This window comes from Gossypium raimondii, chromosome 8 (assembly GCF_025698545.1).
Source record: "Gossypium raimondii isolate GPD5lz chromosome 8, ASM2569854v1, whole genome shotgun sequence".
Classification (NCBI taxonomy): domain Eukaryota; kingdom Viridiplantae; phylum Streptophyta; class Magnoliopsida; order Malvales; family Malvaceae; genus Gossypium; species Gossypium raimondii.
In genome coordinates this window covers 1,429,438-1,442,316 of record NC_068572.1, presented here as the reverse complement: position 1 = coordinate 1,442,316, position 12,879 = coordinate 1,429,438, and the positions used below count along the sequence as shown (strand labels likewise).

The window sequence follows — 12,879 nt, the reverse complement described above, 5'->3', positions numbered from 1 at the left end:
CGAAACGCAAAACGCACCGTTTCAACGACAAAAAGGTGAATACAAAAATGGGAGGGAAAGACAACGTTTCCCGCCAATTCACTTACCCTCTAAAAACCACCCATCGTCCTCTCCCCATCTGCAAAACCCTGAAAAAAAAATCGAAAATCGCCACCAAATCTGTCACCTTCACTAAACAACAATACACAAAAATGCCAACCGAAACTCCTAGAAAGCAATTTCAATCCCCAAAAAAACCCAAGCAGTCCCCTAATAATGTCAAATCACAATCATCCACTCCTTCGATTCATCTATCCCCTCAAACCCCACAACTTCCCCTTCGTAGATCTTCACGTCGGTCTCTTCAACCTTTCACTTCAAAAACAGTAGATGAAATGCTAGATCTAAGCACGCCTCGAAAAGCTTTGGAAGATTTGGATGGAATTGGGAAGTGTTCTGGGAATAATCGAAAGGAATCCAGTGTAAGGACGCCTAGAGCCCCGAAATGTAAGTTCAATGAGGAGGATAGGGAAATCCCAGAAATGGGTAAAGTGGGTGAAGGGAATGGTGTGGTTGAGGATGCGTTTTGTCCGGTGTCACCTGAGGCGTTGGAGAGTAAGAAGACGAAAAAGGGATTGAGTGAGGAGGGGAGTGTAAAGATGGGGAAAAGCCCTAAATGTAAGCTCAACGAAGATCTGGGTAAATTGGGTGAGGGGAATGGTGACGTTGTGTTACCGGAGAAGAGGAAAAAGGGGTTGAGAAACGAGGAGAGTGTAAAGACGCGGAAAAGCTTGAGATGTAAGCTCAGTGAGGAAAGGGAAATCCCAGATTTGGGTAAATTGGGTGAGGCTACGTTTTTTCCGGTGTCACCTCAGGCGTTGGAGAGTAAGAAGAGGAAGAAGGGGGAAGAGAAAAGAGCGGTAACTAGAGCTATGGCGACAAGGAGTTTGAAGAAGGTAAATAAGGAGGAGAAGAAGGGGAGGAAGCGGGTTTATTATAAGAAAGTGGTGTATGATGGGGGTGAGTTTGAGGTGGGAGATGATGTGTACGTGAAGAGAAGGGAGGACGCGAGCTCAGATGATGAGGTTCCTGAAATGGAGGAGTGTAGAGTTTGCTTCAAGGTAGGGAGGGGTGTGATGATCGAGTGTGATGATTGTCTAGGTGGATTTCACTTGAAGTGCTTGACGCCGCCATTGAAAGAGGTTCCTGATGGCGATTGGGTTTGTGGGTTTTGCCAGGCTCGGAAATTAGGCAAAGATGTCGAGTTTCCGAAGCCCCCGGAGGGGAAGAAGAGGGTTAGGACTTTAAGGGAAAAGCTGCTTGCCAGTGATTTATGGGCTGCCCGTATTGAAAGGTTTGTTTACAAACATATTGCATTTTATCTTTATGGTTATTCATGTCTGTCATAAAAACAGGTAGATTTTTTTTTCGTTGGAGTTTGCAGTTTGTGGAAAGAAGTAGATGGTAGCTATTGGTTACGTGGACGTTGGTATATTATACCAGAAGAGACTGCAAGTGGGAGACAACCTCATAATTTGAAAAGGGAGCTTTATCGGACAAATGATTTTGCCGACATAGAGGTTATGGATAACATCTGTTTGAATTGTTAATGTTAATTTATTATTAGAGTAGAAATGTTCATCTATGATTGTATATGTGGGAAGGTGTGGATGGTTTGATGTCTTTTGGGAATTTACTTTTACTGTTTGATTATATGATAGGAAAAATGATCACTACCTTTTCTTTTGTTCTTGATGAAATTTCTTACTTGAGTATGACTTTAGAGTTGCAGTCGTGTTTCAATCAATATACATGCTTCTTATAATCTTATTTTGGTTACCAATAAGGTTTAGATGTTGTTGCTTCAAAGCAGATAAGAATCATGTGTTAATATCCACAATAAAAAGGTCATCCTCTACTATGTATGCAATGTTGTATATTCTTAGCTGCCTTTATAGTAAAACTAGAATTTGACAAACCCAAGGAATCAAACTTCCAAAATCAAGTATGAAATTCTCTCCTTATATATGATAGGACCAGTCCAATTTCCAGTTTAGTCAAGTTGACACAAGGGCTTAGTTGAGTTAGGTCTATGACTTCTGCTAAAGACTTATTATTCAACCCAGCTCCTAGATTTCTCTCGTACTAAATTTCCTCAACAGATACGATAGCAGCCATACCAATTAGTTTTGGTCATTCATCAAGTAAATAGCCTACGGTTTAAGATTTGAACAGTTCGTTAAATAAGATAGAGCCTGCAGTTAAATTTAGGGAAACATAAAATGAAAGCATTGAAGAGATTTCTCATTGCAGGGTTCTACATCTTAATTAATTCAATGGGATCATCCTCTTCTTAGGCTTCTCTCTAGGATTTTTATTTCCAGCTAACTGAAAACTGTATGATTCTTAAAACCTTGCTAAGGAGTTTGTTAAATTAAAGTTTCTAACATTTGGCACAACAGATGGAATCCATCATTAGGCATTGTAATGTCATGAGCCCCAAAGAATACGCCAAGGCCAATGATCAAGGGGATGATGTTTTCCTATGTGAATATGAATATGATATTCAATGGCACAGTTTCAAGCGTCTAGCTGAGATTGATAATGATGAAGTAAGCAGTCAAAAATCTGAATTTTCATAAAGTGGCGTTTTCTTTACTAAAATGGAGTCAATATTCTGTTGAAATTAATTCGTATATTTTCTGTTTGTAGGATGGTGAATGTGCCAACGGTGATGAAGACTGGAATTCTTGCAAGGAAGATGACTCCGATACAGATGAAGATATGGAATATGAAGAGGAAAATGAAAGGAATGCACATGCTAGACCATCCACAACTCATCAATTGGCTGCAGTAGGGATATTTTCTAGTTATTTCATTTTCTTAACTTTGTGTTTGGCAGCTTCCAAGATTCTTAGACAATTATTTGATTGATACAGAACTCTCGGAAGGGCCGTTTCTTTGGTATTCAAAAAGTAGGGACAAAAATGATCCCAGAGCATGTGAGGTGCCACAAGCAGACTGAGCTGGAAAGGGCAAAAGCAACACTTTTGTTGGCAACATTACCAAAGTCTTTACCTTGTAGGAATAAGTATGTGAAACTTGTTAGCTATCTTGCTCTATTTTTACTTTTCTTATGATACATTGAAAAGAAAAGATGTTATGGTGCAGAGAAATGGAGGAGATAACAACTTTTGTAAAAGGAGCCATATGTGATGATCAGTGCCTTGGGCGTTGCCTTTATATTCATGGTGTTCCTGGAACAGGCAAAGTATAGCTCATTGCCTTTGTGCATAGAGAATTTTCCCTCTTTTCATTCCAAATTTGCTGATAGGATCTGCCGTTGAAGCTTATTTAAATAGGAGACTTATTTGGTCTTTTCTTCTTTTTTCCCCCACATGAATTTGCAGACAATGAGTGTATTGGCAGTAATGAGGAACATAAAGTCAGAAGTTGATGCAGGAAGCATAAGACCTTACTGTTTTGTGGAGGTTAATGGTCTAAAGTTGGCTGCACCAGAGAATATTTACACAGTAATATAAAATATGCTAACTGTGAAGTTATATGGTTTCACCTTAATACAAATGTTTTGATGGTTGCCTTTTTTATATTTAAATGCTATATTCTTATAGGTCATATATGAAGCCTTAACTGGACATAGGGTTAGTTGGAAAAAGGCTCTGCAATTACTGAATGAACGGTTTTCAGATGGAAAGAAAATTGCTAAGGGGGATGACCGACCTTGTATTCTACTTATTGATGAGCTTGATCTTCTTGTAACCAGAAACCAATCGGTAATTTGTGCAGCTTATGATACAAGCTAACAGTTCCTTTTCTGTTTATATTCATTTTAATTGAAAAAGGTTGCAGCTCCATAACCATGCATTTCTCTCAATTACAGGTACTATACAACATTCTTGACTGGCCTACTAAGCCTCATTCCAAGTTAATTGTGATAGGTACAGTTTTTCCTATTTCGGCATTTGAAACTATGACCTATACCAATTACAGTGGTGATGATAAGAATAAAAACTCAATATGAATTGTTGATCTTTGAATTCAGGAATAGCAAATACAATGGATCTTCCAGAGAAGTTACTTCCTCGCATTTCAAGCCGAATGGGTATTCAAAGACTCTGTTTTGGTCCCTACAATTATCAGCAGCTACAGGAAATTATATCAAGTCGTTTGAAAGGAATCGATGCGTTTGAAAAGCAAGCAGTAGAATTTGCTTCAAGAAAGGTTAGTCGCCATATGTTTTCCCATGAAAGTTGGATTTCATTCTTTATTTTCATCTACTAAAATTGATGCCAAAAATATTATTGCCGTTAATCATATTGTACTTGTGTAAGTTTGATGTTAAAGTTTACATGTATATTTCAGGTAGCAGCCATTTCAGGGGATGCACGCCGTGCCCTAGAGATATGCAGGCGTGCAGCTGAAATTGCAGATTATAATATGAAGAATCAAATTTCAAGTGTGAATTCTTCTAGAGGTAATAAGCTTTCTAGAAAGATTAGAACTGTAATGTAAAGCCATTGCTGTGGTGTTGGATACTTATTACACATGCATACAAACATGATTATTTTACAGTTAATCATATGAGTCATATAATGGCATATGAAAATAATATTTAATGGTCAAGTATCACCTTTATCTACAACTATAGGTAAATTCACAGCCTATGATTTTGCTTTGTAATGGTTAGAAGATAGATTGTGGACATAGTTATTTTGATAGCACCAGAAAATCTTTGGAGTGTCGAGTTTGTTCTTTGTCACTAGGTTATAGAAATGAGCATAATCCCATAGAACTGTGGTGGTAGTGAGAATTGAAACCTTCAGATTTATCTTGGCATGTAAAAATTTATTAGCGAATTTCATTATACTGTTTTCAGATTCTAATATTTATGAAAAGATGATAGTTTATCTTTCTAGACTTGCAGAACCATATGTGAACTTTTTATGCAAAATCTATTAGCCTTTAAGGATCATGGTGTTTTTACTGCTCGATATTTACATGAATTCTTCTGCCTTATTGGTAGATACTCTGCTAGTCTTGCAGCTGCACAACTTTTGTTCTAGATGAATGACTAAATTTACCCTTAGCTTACATGTCAGTTCATAAGTAGCATTATCACAGCTGTGGATCTGATAAATAAATAAATATATGTTTTACTATTCTCCAGTGAAAGACGTTGTTACTATGGCTGATGTCGATGCAGCCATTCAGGAAATGTTCCAGGCACCTCATGTCCAAGTAAGTTGCAGTTGTACATCTGCAAATTACAATTTTAGTGATCTTTTTGTTTCTCGTCCAAAAAATATTTAAAATAGCAAAATCAATAATATAACAACAGAGGTATGTTGGCCTGTTCAAAAAATTTTCCAAATTCGTCGTGGATTTATATATGTTATAGATAGTATTTAGAGATTATAAGTTCTATTCATGGATACCATCACTGTTTTTATATCATTATGAAATAACTTAAAATCATATTTCTTTGCAGGTAATGAAAAGCTGTTCTAAACTGAGTAAAATCTTCTTAACTGCAATGGTTTATGAGCTATACAAAACAGGGATGGGGGAAACCACATTTGAAAAGGTCCATGCCTAAAGCTTATTTATCCTGTGATGTTTTTATGTGCTGGTATATTGTAGTTCTATATCCATTCCTCAAGTATAGCAAGTATCATTAATTTCAACCCTCCAGCATATCTAACTGTTTGTATATATAGCTAGCTGGTTTAGCATCAATTCTGTTGATCTGCTGTCACTATTCTTAGTTGATCAATGGTTAAGTTCTATGTTTGCAAATTTTCTAAAAGATTTTTCTCCATATTGCAGTTGGCAATGACATTTTCATGTCTCTGCACAAGCAATGGAGAAGCGTTTCCTGGTTGGGACACACTTCTGAAAGTTGGGTAAGCATCTTCTATTGACTTGTTAAGGCATATAGAGAGATATGGTTTGTATTTTTGTTTATAAAATGGTAGCTTTATATTGTAACATCTGTGACTAGCCAGACAATATTTGTACTTCCATATCCATCTCTGGGATACTTGAGGAAGTATTAAGCATTGATGATGTAAGCCATGGCATTTAAGGTTTTGTTTAGGAAGATTGATGCAACCATTTACGATTCGCTTTAGCAGCCTGTTTCTAACCCTGATAGTTGAAATTCTGAAAGTTATTTTGTTTTATTTTCGATACCATGATTTTGTTTCTCTTGCCACCATTAACAATACAAGCAATCTTGTTGATGAATTTGGTCGAATACACGTACCAACTGTTTTGCAATATTGTATGGTCCTTAAATAACTAAGATAAAGAATGGCTTAATCTGTGCGCTGAAGTCTTACACACACACATGCACATATATATATGTATATACACATATATGTATATTTAATCCCTTTTTCTTTATGGCAGCTGCAAGCTCGGAGAATGCAGAATTATTCTGTGTGAAGCCGGTGATAGGCACATGGTGCAGAAGTTGCAGCTCAATTTTCCCAGGTTAGTTCTCTAGCAAACTTTCATGAAAAGCAATTAGACCATGTTCCTGATATCAAATATCATTGAAAATTTTCCAAATTATATCTTTCCTACATTTTGAACCTGCAACTCAACATTATTTGATGGTGGCGTTATTATTTACTTGAGCGTTTAGCCACAGGCACCACTGGAAGACTGTTAAAACAAATCACTAGTATTTTCTTTTAGATAGTTAAACATGATTGTACTTACAATAGTAAGAATATCTTTCCCGCAACCAAATTCATTGGCCATTTTAATGCTCGACTTCGTAGTTCTATAATACAGTAGTGCTTACCTTTAGCCGAAATATCCTGGATGAAGTATTTAAACTGAATATGCATACTGTCACTCTAGCAAGTTGCTTATGGCTTACTAATTTGCATCTCTTGTTATTCCTCATAATCTGATGCAATTTCAGCCTGTTTTGACAACCGGTTAGCGTATCATCAGTTAGTTTTCGACAATGTTTACTGACATTGCACGACCAAATAACGGCCTGTCATCTAAGCCCAATTTCGTTTTGTTATGTGGCAATTGCACGACCAAATAACGGCCTGTCATCTAAGCCCAATTTCGTTTTGTTATGTGGCAGTGATGATGTTGCTTTTGCACTGAAAGGCAGCAAGGATCTGCCATGGTTGGCCAAGTACTTATGATTCTACAAACCTGCAATTACATTTCAATTCTTAAACATATAGCTACAGGTTTTGACCCAGTTTTCATTATAAGATCCTCCTTATATTTAAGTCACAGTCGTTGCAATGTTTTAGCTTATGATCTTTGGAAGAGGAGATTGTTCCAATTTGAGGCATTGTTACTTTTCATTATGAAAAATGCTGATATGAACTGAAACATTTTCTAGTTTTTATTTATATATACATTCTGAAAATAGTTTGGACAATTCTGAGGTTCAAATTTTGGTTTGAATTTGTTTCTTTTAAAAGCTTGATTTAGATTAACTGAAATTTGTTTGAATTGCTTATTTATTTGGTAAAAACTTGGTTTCATTCTTTATTTAGCTAAATTTGGATATTTTAAGTTGATTTGTCATGTAAAAATTATGTGGATTAGTTAACTAGTTGAACTGATTAGCTTAAGCTAAATTATTCTTTATAATGATTTTGATTAAAATTAATTGTAATTGATAATAGGATATTTGAATTGCATTTTGAGCTGAACAAAGGAAACGATATTTTGAGGCGGGATAAGTTTTCTTATATTAAAAATCTGAAGTTATTTTAATTCTTTTATTATTGTCAAAATCGAGTTAGACCAATCAAATTAAACCAATTTTCACCAAAAAGATTGAATTGACATAAAACTAATCCAACCAATAAAAATCCATTGACTCGAGTAAAAGAAACTGTTTGAATCATTTAAATTAATTTAAATATTTATTTTAATTTTCTGTTATCATTTGTTTACAACTTTTCCCTTTTATGATTCTTCTTAAACCGAAAATGGATGGTACAACCATTGCAACATTAAAACGTTTTATATAAGAAAGAAACACCAACTTCAATCAACAATAACTTATATGCAACCATGCAAAGATTAGCTTATATCTACCAACACTGCAATAATGCTAAACAAAATATAAAATAAAGCTACAATCAAAATTATGTGTCAATAATATTCATTCCTAAGGGCACACTACAATTGTATCATATATGTAAGAAGAAAAACATCAAGCTTTTAAAATCTGTCATTTCCTCTTTTACCTCTTGTGGGAAGATTCAACCAACTAAACCCAAGAACAACAACCGCGGGAAAGTTGATGGTTAAGCTCGTGGCGTGATAGAGGAAGTTCTCTGCCATAAGGGCCTGCCCAATATGGCACTTCCATGAACAGAGAGGTAGGTAGCATTTAACCTATAGCAATGAAAATCATGGACTTGAAATTAATTATCCAGGAAACCATTTTCAACCCACAATTTATTACAGAACTAGGGGTGAGAAACCTTACTTATCGACATCGGGTGTTGCCAACGGATCATATGGTTCCTCCCTTTGTTCTACAGCACCAGCCATAGCTGCCATTTCTTGAGAACCTCCAACCTGTAAAATTCATTGTAAGCAGACTAAGGTTTCGTTCAAACTATAGTAACATCTCTAAGTTCGGAATTAGAAAAGTAGATAGCTGAAGAAAGTTCCTAATTCGGATTCAGTATTGGCAAGTCACGTTATATGCTTACAAAGCTTCTCGGTAATGTAAATGGAAAAAGTCTCTTGATTCTCAAAGAAAAAGAAAAAATTTTGAACGATGTCATATCGTAAATAAAGCAGTGCTCATTCCTAATGTAATTGCCGACATGGACAAACTCGGAAAATAATGATTGAAAGTGTAGTAACCTACAATGCAAAATTGTTTCTAAAGGTCTAAAGAAATATCACATTTTATGTAACAAACAATATATTTTAGATGCAATGCTAATGCTGATAGGCCTAGATCACTTGCCTGTTGAGGATATTGTGCATATCCGGCATATGCACCATACGCATACAGAGAGGGATCCTGGGTAGCCCCGTAAGAGTAAGCATCATAGCCTTGTCCATAACCGTAATAAGCATTCCACTGATTAGGATCTATTTGTGCGCCCCAGCTACCAGGTAGGTCCTAAAATAAGTAATGCCAAATATTGTCAAGCAAAGTATGTTAACTACCTATAAGAAGATCCAGCACATACATACGTAATACATACATGCATGCATGCATGACAACAATTGAGCTTTTACTACATGAATTTATCCACTGTCCATTTCATCCTATTTTTAACAAAAAAAATACCAGCATTTCTTCCATTTTCATTTCAAACCAAAATTTATGCTTTGGGACATGAAAATTTTAAAACCAGTTAGCCGTAAAACGTTGATCGCAGTGTGAATTTGATATATGAGAAACACCACCTGATTTGCTGTTGGGATCCTACCCCAAGTAATTTGGACAACTTGTTGACCAATCATTTGCCCCTGCATCCTCCGTATGGCTTCTTCAGCAGAATTCCTGCAGAGAGAAAAAAATAAAATGTTAAAAACATTAGGCATTAGATTGGATAAAGGGAAGAGGTAATAAGAGGAAAAGAAGGCAGTCGAACATGACTATTTCTACTGCTAAATCATTTATATTCGTCCGCCAAATCTTGTCAAAGGAGAAATAGAACATTGACAGGTCAGCTATATAATAAGTGGAGACCCACCCTTTGAAAACTACCAACTACCAAGTGGAGAACACTTCAAGAAGTCACTAGCGTAATCATGTTTTTCACTTGTTCTTTACCTGTTCGCGAACTGTACATAACCACATCCTTTGGTGGCAGGAATCTTGACACACACAATTTCTCCTAATGGCAAGAAAAATTGCTTCAATACCTCTTCGGTGACATTTAGATCCAAGTTGCCAACAAAAATCTGCAAAGGAAGGATGGTTAGTCAATAAGAAAGAAATAATCTGAAACAACTTGTGTATGCCTCACTTACAGTGGTATTTGTTTGGTCATTATCTGGTGGAAGCACCGGCATGGTTGTTGCTGTGTATGCGAGAGCTGGATATACAGCTGCTGAAAAACCGTGAATAAATTCATTTTAGAATTTTTCACCTTCTTGCATGCTTGTAAGTCTAAATACATACAAGTATGATGTATCTAATATCTAAAGCAGATACAGTACCAAAGAGCAATGTACTTGCAGATATAGGCACAGATATTCAAGCTCCAGCATAAATAAGTACCTTGTTGATATTACGTCATGCTCACATCTCGTCTAAACTAACAAACAAGGAGAATATGAATAAAAAATCTTAAACCGCCATGGAACTGGCAAGAAAGCTGCAAGGAGACTCAATTGTAAACAGGTAATGATATCAGGGGTGTGATCTACAAGGTGTACGAAATAATATTACTTCCTTCATCAAGCCCACCTTAGAAGAAAAGGAACCAAATACCAGTTCTAAAAGTCGATAAATTTATCAAGTTCTGTCTCTTTTTTGTTAAGCACCTTTGTATTCAAAATGGCAACAAAGGATAGGACATTCAAGCAGAGGGCAGCCACATGAAAGCAATGGATAAAAAATAAGCACATAATTTTGGAGGATGGGAAATACATAAATTAATCTGGCTGGGGATTTCTTTAGGTCAAAGTTAATAAAGGAATAAGACCTTTCGCCACAGCATATTGCTGCTGAAAACCAGTGGTCTTCTTTGGTGTTGCTGCACTAATGCGCATAGCTCTAGTTGAGCAATAGACACCATTCATCTCGGTCATAGCACGGTTTCTCTCAGTCTCATCTGAAAATTTAACAAACCCATATCCCTTTGAGCGTCCAGTATTTGGATCAGTCACAACCTTGGCACCTCTAACAGATGGATAATGAGCTCGAAAGGTCTCTTGCAATAGATAATCTGTAACATCAGGCGCCAAATCCCCTACAAAAATAGAATGATCGGGGCCAGGATCATTATGTCTTTCTCCTGCACCAAATGAAGCCCAATTTAACCTGAACATTTGTTCAGTTCCAGGCATTGGTGTCCCATTGTAAGTCTGCAATATCCTTTCCGCTGCTGCATGAGAAACAAACTCCACAAATCCATAACCCTCAGGAAGTCCAGTGATCTTGTTGCGTATAATTTTTATCGAGACTAGCTGCAGAGATTAGGAAACAATGGCTCATTTCAAATGTAACATCAAATAAAACTCTACAACATTTTAGTTAAACAAAAAAAGAGTACATTGTCAAGCTTTAGCATATGATAAAATTGAATACTACCCGACCTTTAAATTTACCAAAATATGGTGAATGTTCGCAACAATGCTTGAAAAATCACCAGAGCTTTCACAAGTTCGATCATTGCTTGAATCAACAATTGGAATGCACACAAGGGAGGTCTAAACAACTTAATATATATAATATATACACGTACAAAATTGCTTTTATACACCATAACCCCTACTCATTTTATAATTTGACAGAATTCGATATAGAACTCGAGCTCTTATAGGACATACTTTCAAGTAATAATTTTTCTATTAAAACTATGTGAAAAAGGATAATTTCAAATAACATGGTAAAACTTAATACTTCACCAACATCAACATCCTTGTTTATATATATCGTATAGATTTTTTTTTTTTTTAAAACATAAAAGCTTTGCTACCAGAAATTGCAACCTCTCTTGCCATTTTCAAATTGTTACACATGTTCCGAAACAGGGAACACTAGCACTCCGTTTCAGTAAAACTATTATTCCCATTAGCCTATAGTTTACCATAAAATCATTAAAAATAATAATTCACAAACTTCAGAAATTATATATTTGAAATTATGTATTTATGTAAACACAAAAACTATACATATAAATTCAATAAAACGTTTTATGTTCAAGTGAGAAGACTATCCCTAGCGAATTAGGATTTCAAATCAATTAAGCAACGATGAACACCCAAAATTAAGCAACGAAGTACATTACATAAAAGTTCCCACAACGATGTACAGTATTCAAATCAAATTAAGCAACGATGAACACCCAAATCTATTCCAATCCCCGAAAGACATAAAACCATAAATAATATGGATAGCATACATAAATTTTGTGTATTATATATAAAGTAAGAGTGAGAGAGAAAAGTATGGGAACCTCGCCGGTATGAGCAAAGCAAGAGTTAAGGTAGGACTCGTCGACCCAAAACTGGAGGTCTCCTATCCAAAGCGTACGGACTTCCTCTAGCGACGCCGGATGGTGGTGGTGATGGTGGTGCTGTGGCGCTGCTACGGTTGCCATTCTTTGAAGAAACTCTTCGCTCTTTTACGAATTTTCCACAGATCTCCCCCCAATTCGAATACAAAAATAAATAAATAAAAGCTTTGCGTTTGGACTTGGAACAGAGGTTTTGAAGGTCGATTCGGGCCCGTCCAATTAAACTTGAATGGTTTATTTTAGGGTAAACTACAGTCAAGGTCACTAAACTATTAATAAATTACATTTTGGTCACTCAATTTCAAAAAGTTACAAAATAGTTACTGAATTATTCGAAAGTTTTCATTTAATTTATTGGGTTGTTAAAACCATTGTTATATGGCCTTCTCTATTTGCACCGTCTCCACCAATCGAAAGTTCTCATTCCCCTTCTCTTTTGCGGTTTAATCTTTTTCATGAAATAGCTTTGAACATCACAAATTTATGAATCAAAATCCAAACAGCTTTCTTCTTCGATCACCAGCAGTAACTGTTAGATTGACTTGGATCTAAGGTATGTACTTCAACTTGTCGATGGGTACTGATCCACCTTACCAATCGTCAAATCGTCGTTTCCAAATCACTGGTCGGACTTTAAAAAAAACTTAACAATCCAATGACTTAAATAAAAAAA

General features: G+C 35.9%; 2 protein-coding genes and 1 non-coding gene across 5 annotated transcripts; 2 read left to right on the top strand and 1 right to left on the bottom strand.

Moving 5' to 3' along the window:
* The first annotated feature begins 32 nt into the window (after window positions 1–32).
* LOC105790118 (origin of replication complex subunit 1B) lies at window positions 33–7,417 on the top strand. 2 transcript variants are annotated; one of them, XM_012617542.2, is made up of 16 exons: window positions 33–1,333; window positions 1,424–1,559; window positions 2,442–2,591; window positions 2,692–2,832; window positions 2,919–3,070; window positions 3,151–3,250; window positions 3,390–3,512; window positions 3,612–3,773; window positions 3,881–3,938; window positions 4,043–4,221; window positions 4,363–4,474; window positions 5,168–5,238; window positions 5,489–5,584; window positions 5,827–5,903; window positions 6,412–6,495; window positions 7,109–7,417. In XM_012617542.2, the coding sequence occupies exons 1-16, from the start codon at window positions 48–50 to the stop codon at window positions 7,170–7,172; spliced, it is 2,991 nt and encodes a 996-aa protein (XP_012472996.1). In that variant the 5' UTR covers window positions 33–47; the 3' UTR covers window positions 7,173–7,417. The 2 variants fall into 2 exon arrangements, with proteins under 2 accessions (XP_012472996.1, XP_052491340.1); XM_052635380.1 differs by lacking the exon at window positions 7,109–7,417 and adding an exon at window positions 6,935–7,102.
* LOC128032314 (small nucleolar RNA snoR28) lies at window positions 2,502–2,579 on the top strand. The gene has a single exon (XR_008188441.1). It is a non-coding gene; the product is annotated as a small nucleolar RNA snoR28 (small nucleolar RNA).
* Window positions 7,418–8,033: 616 nt separating the features above from the next.
* Window positions 8,034–12,366, bottom strand: LOC105790117 (polyadenylate-binding protein RBP47B'). Of its 2 annotated transcripts, none has more exons than XM_012617540.2 (8): window positions 12,147–12,366; window positions 10,671–11,154; window positions 9,994–10,073; window positions 9,794–9,924; window positions 9,424–9,520; window positions 8,975–9,133; window positions 8,483–8,574; window positions 8,034–8,388 (listed from the first exon to the last, which is right to left on the bottom strand). In XM_012617540.2, exons 1-8 carry the CDS (start codon window positions 12,288–12,290, stop codon window positions 8,298–8,300), a joined length of 1,278 nt encoding a protein of 425 aa, XP_012472994.1. In that variant the 5' UTR covers window positions 12,291–12,366; the 3' UTR covers window positions 8,034–8,297. The 2 variants fall into 2 exon arrangements, with proteins under 2 accessions (XP_012472994.1, XP_012472995.1); XM_012617541.2 differs by having other exon boundaries at window positions 9,994–10,070.
* Between the last annotated feature and the right edge of the window lie 513 nt (window positions 12,367–12,879).

Coding starts and splice junctions, on each gene's coding strand:
- LOC105790117 (XM_012617540.2), bottom strand. CDS start 12,290: ATGGCAACCGTAGCAGCGCCACAGCACCACCATCACCACCACCATCCG. Junction 9,521..9,793: donor TATGTACAGTTCGCGAACAG/GTAAAGAACAAG, acceptor TTCTCTCTGCAG/GAATTCTGCTGAAGAAGCCA. Junction 8,389..8,482: donor GCAACACCCGATGTCGATAA/GTAAGGTTTCTC, acceptor TCATTGCTATAG/GTTAAATGCTACCTACCTCT.
- LOC105790118 (XM_012617542.2), top strand. CDS start 48: ATGGGAGGGAAAGACAACGTTTCCCGCCAATTCACTTACCCTCTAAAA. Junction 1,560..2,441: donor ATGATTTTGCCGACATAGAG/GTTATGGATAAC, acceptor TTGGCACAACAG/ATGGAATCCATCATTAGGCA. Junction 2,592..2,691: donor CTGAGATTGATAATGATGAA/GTAAGCAGTCAA, acceptor TTCTGTTTGTAG/GATGGTGAATGTGCCAACGG.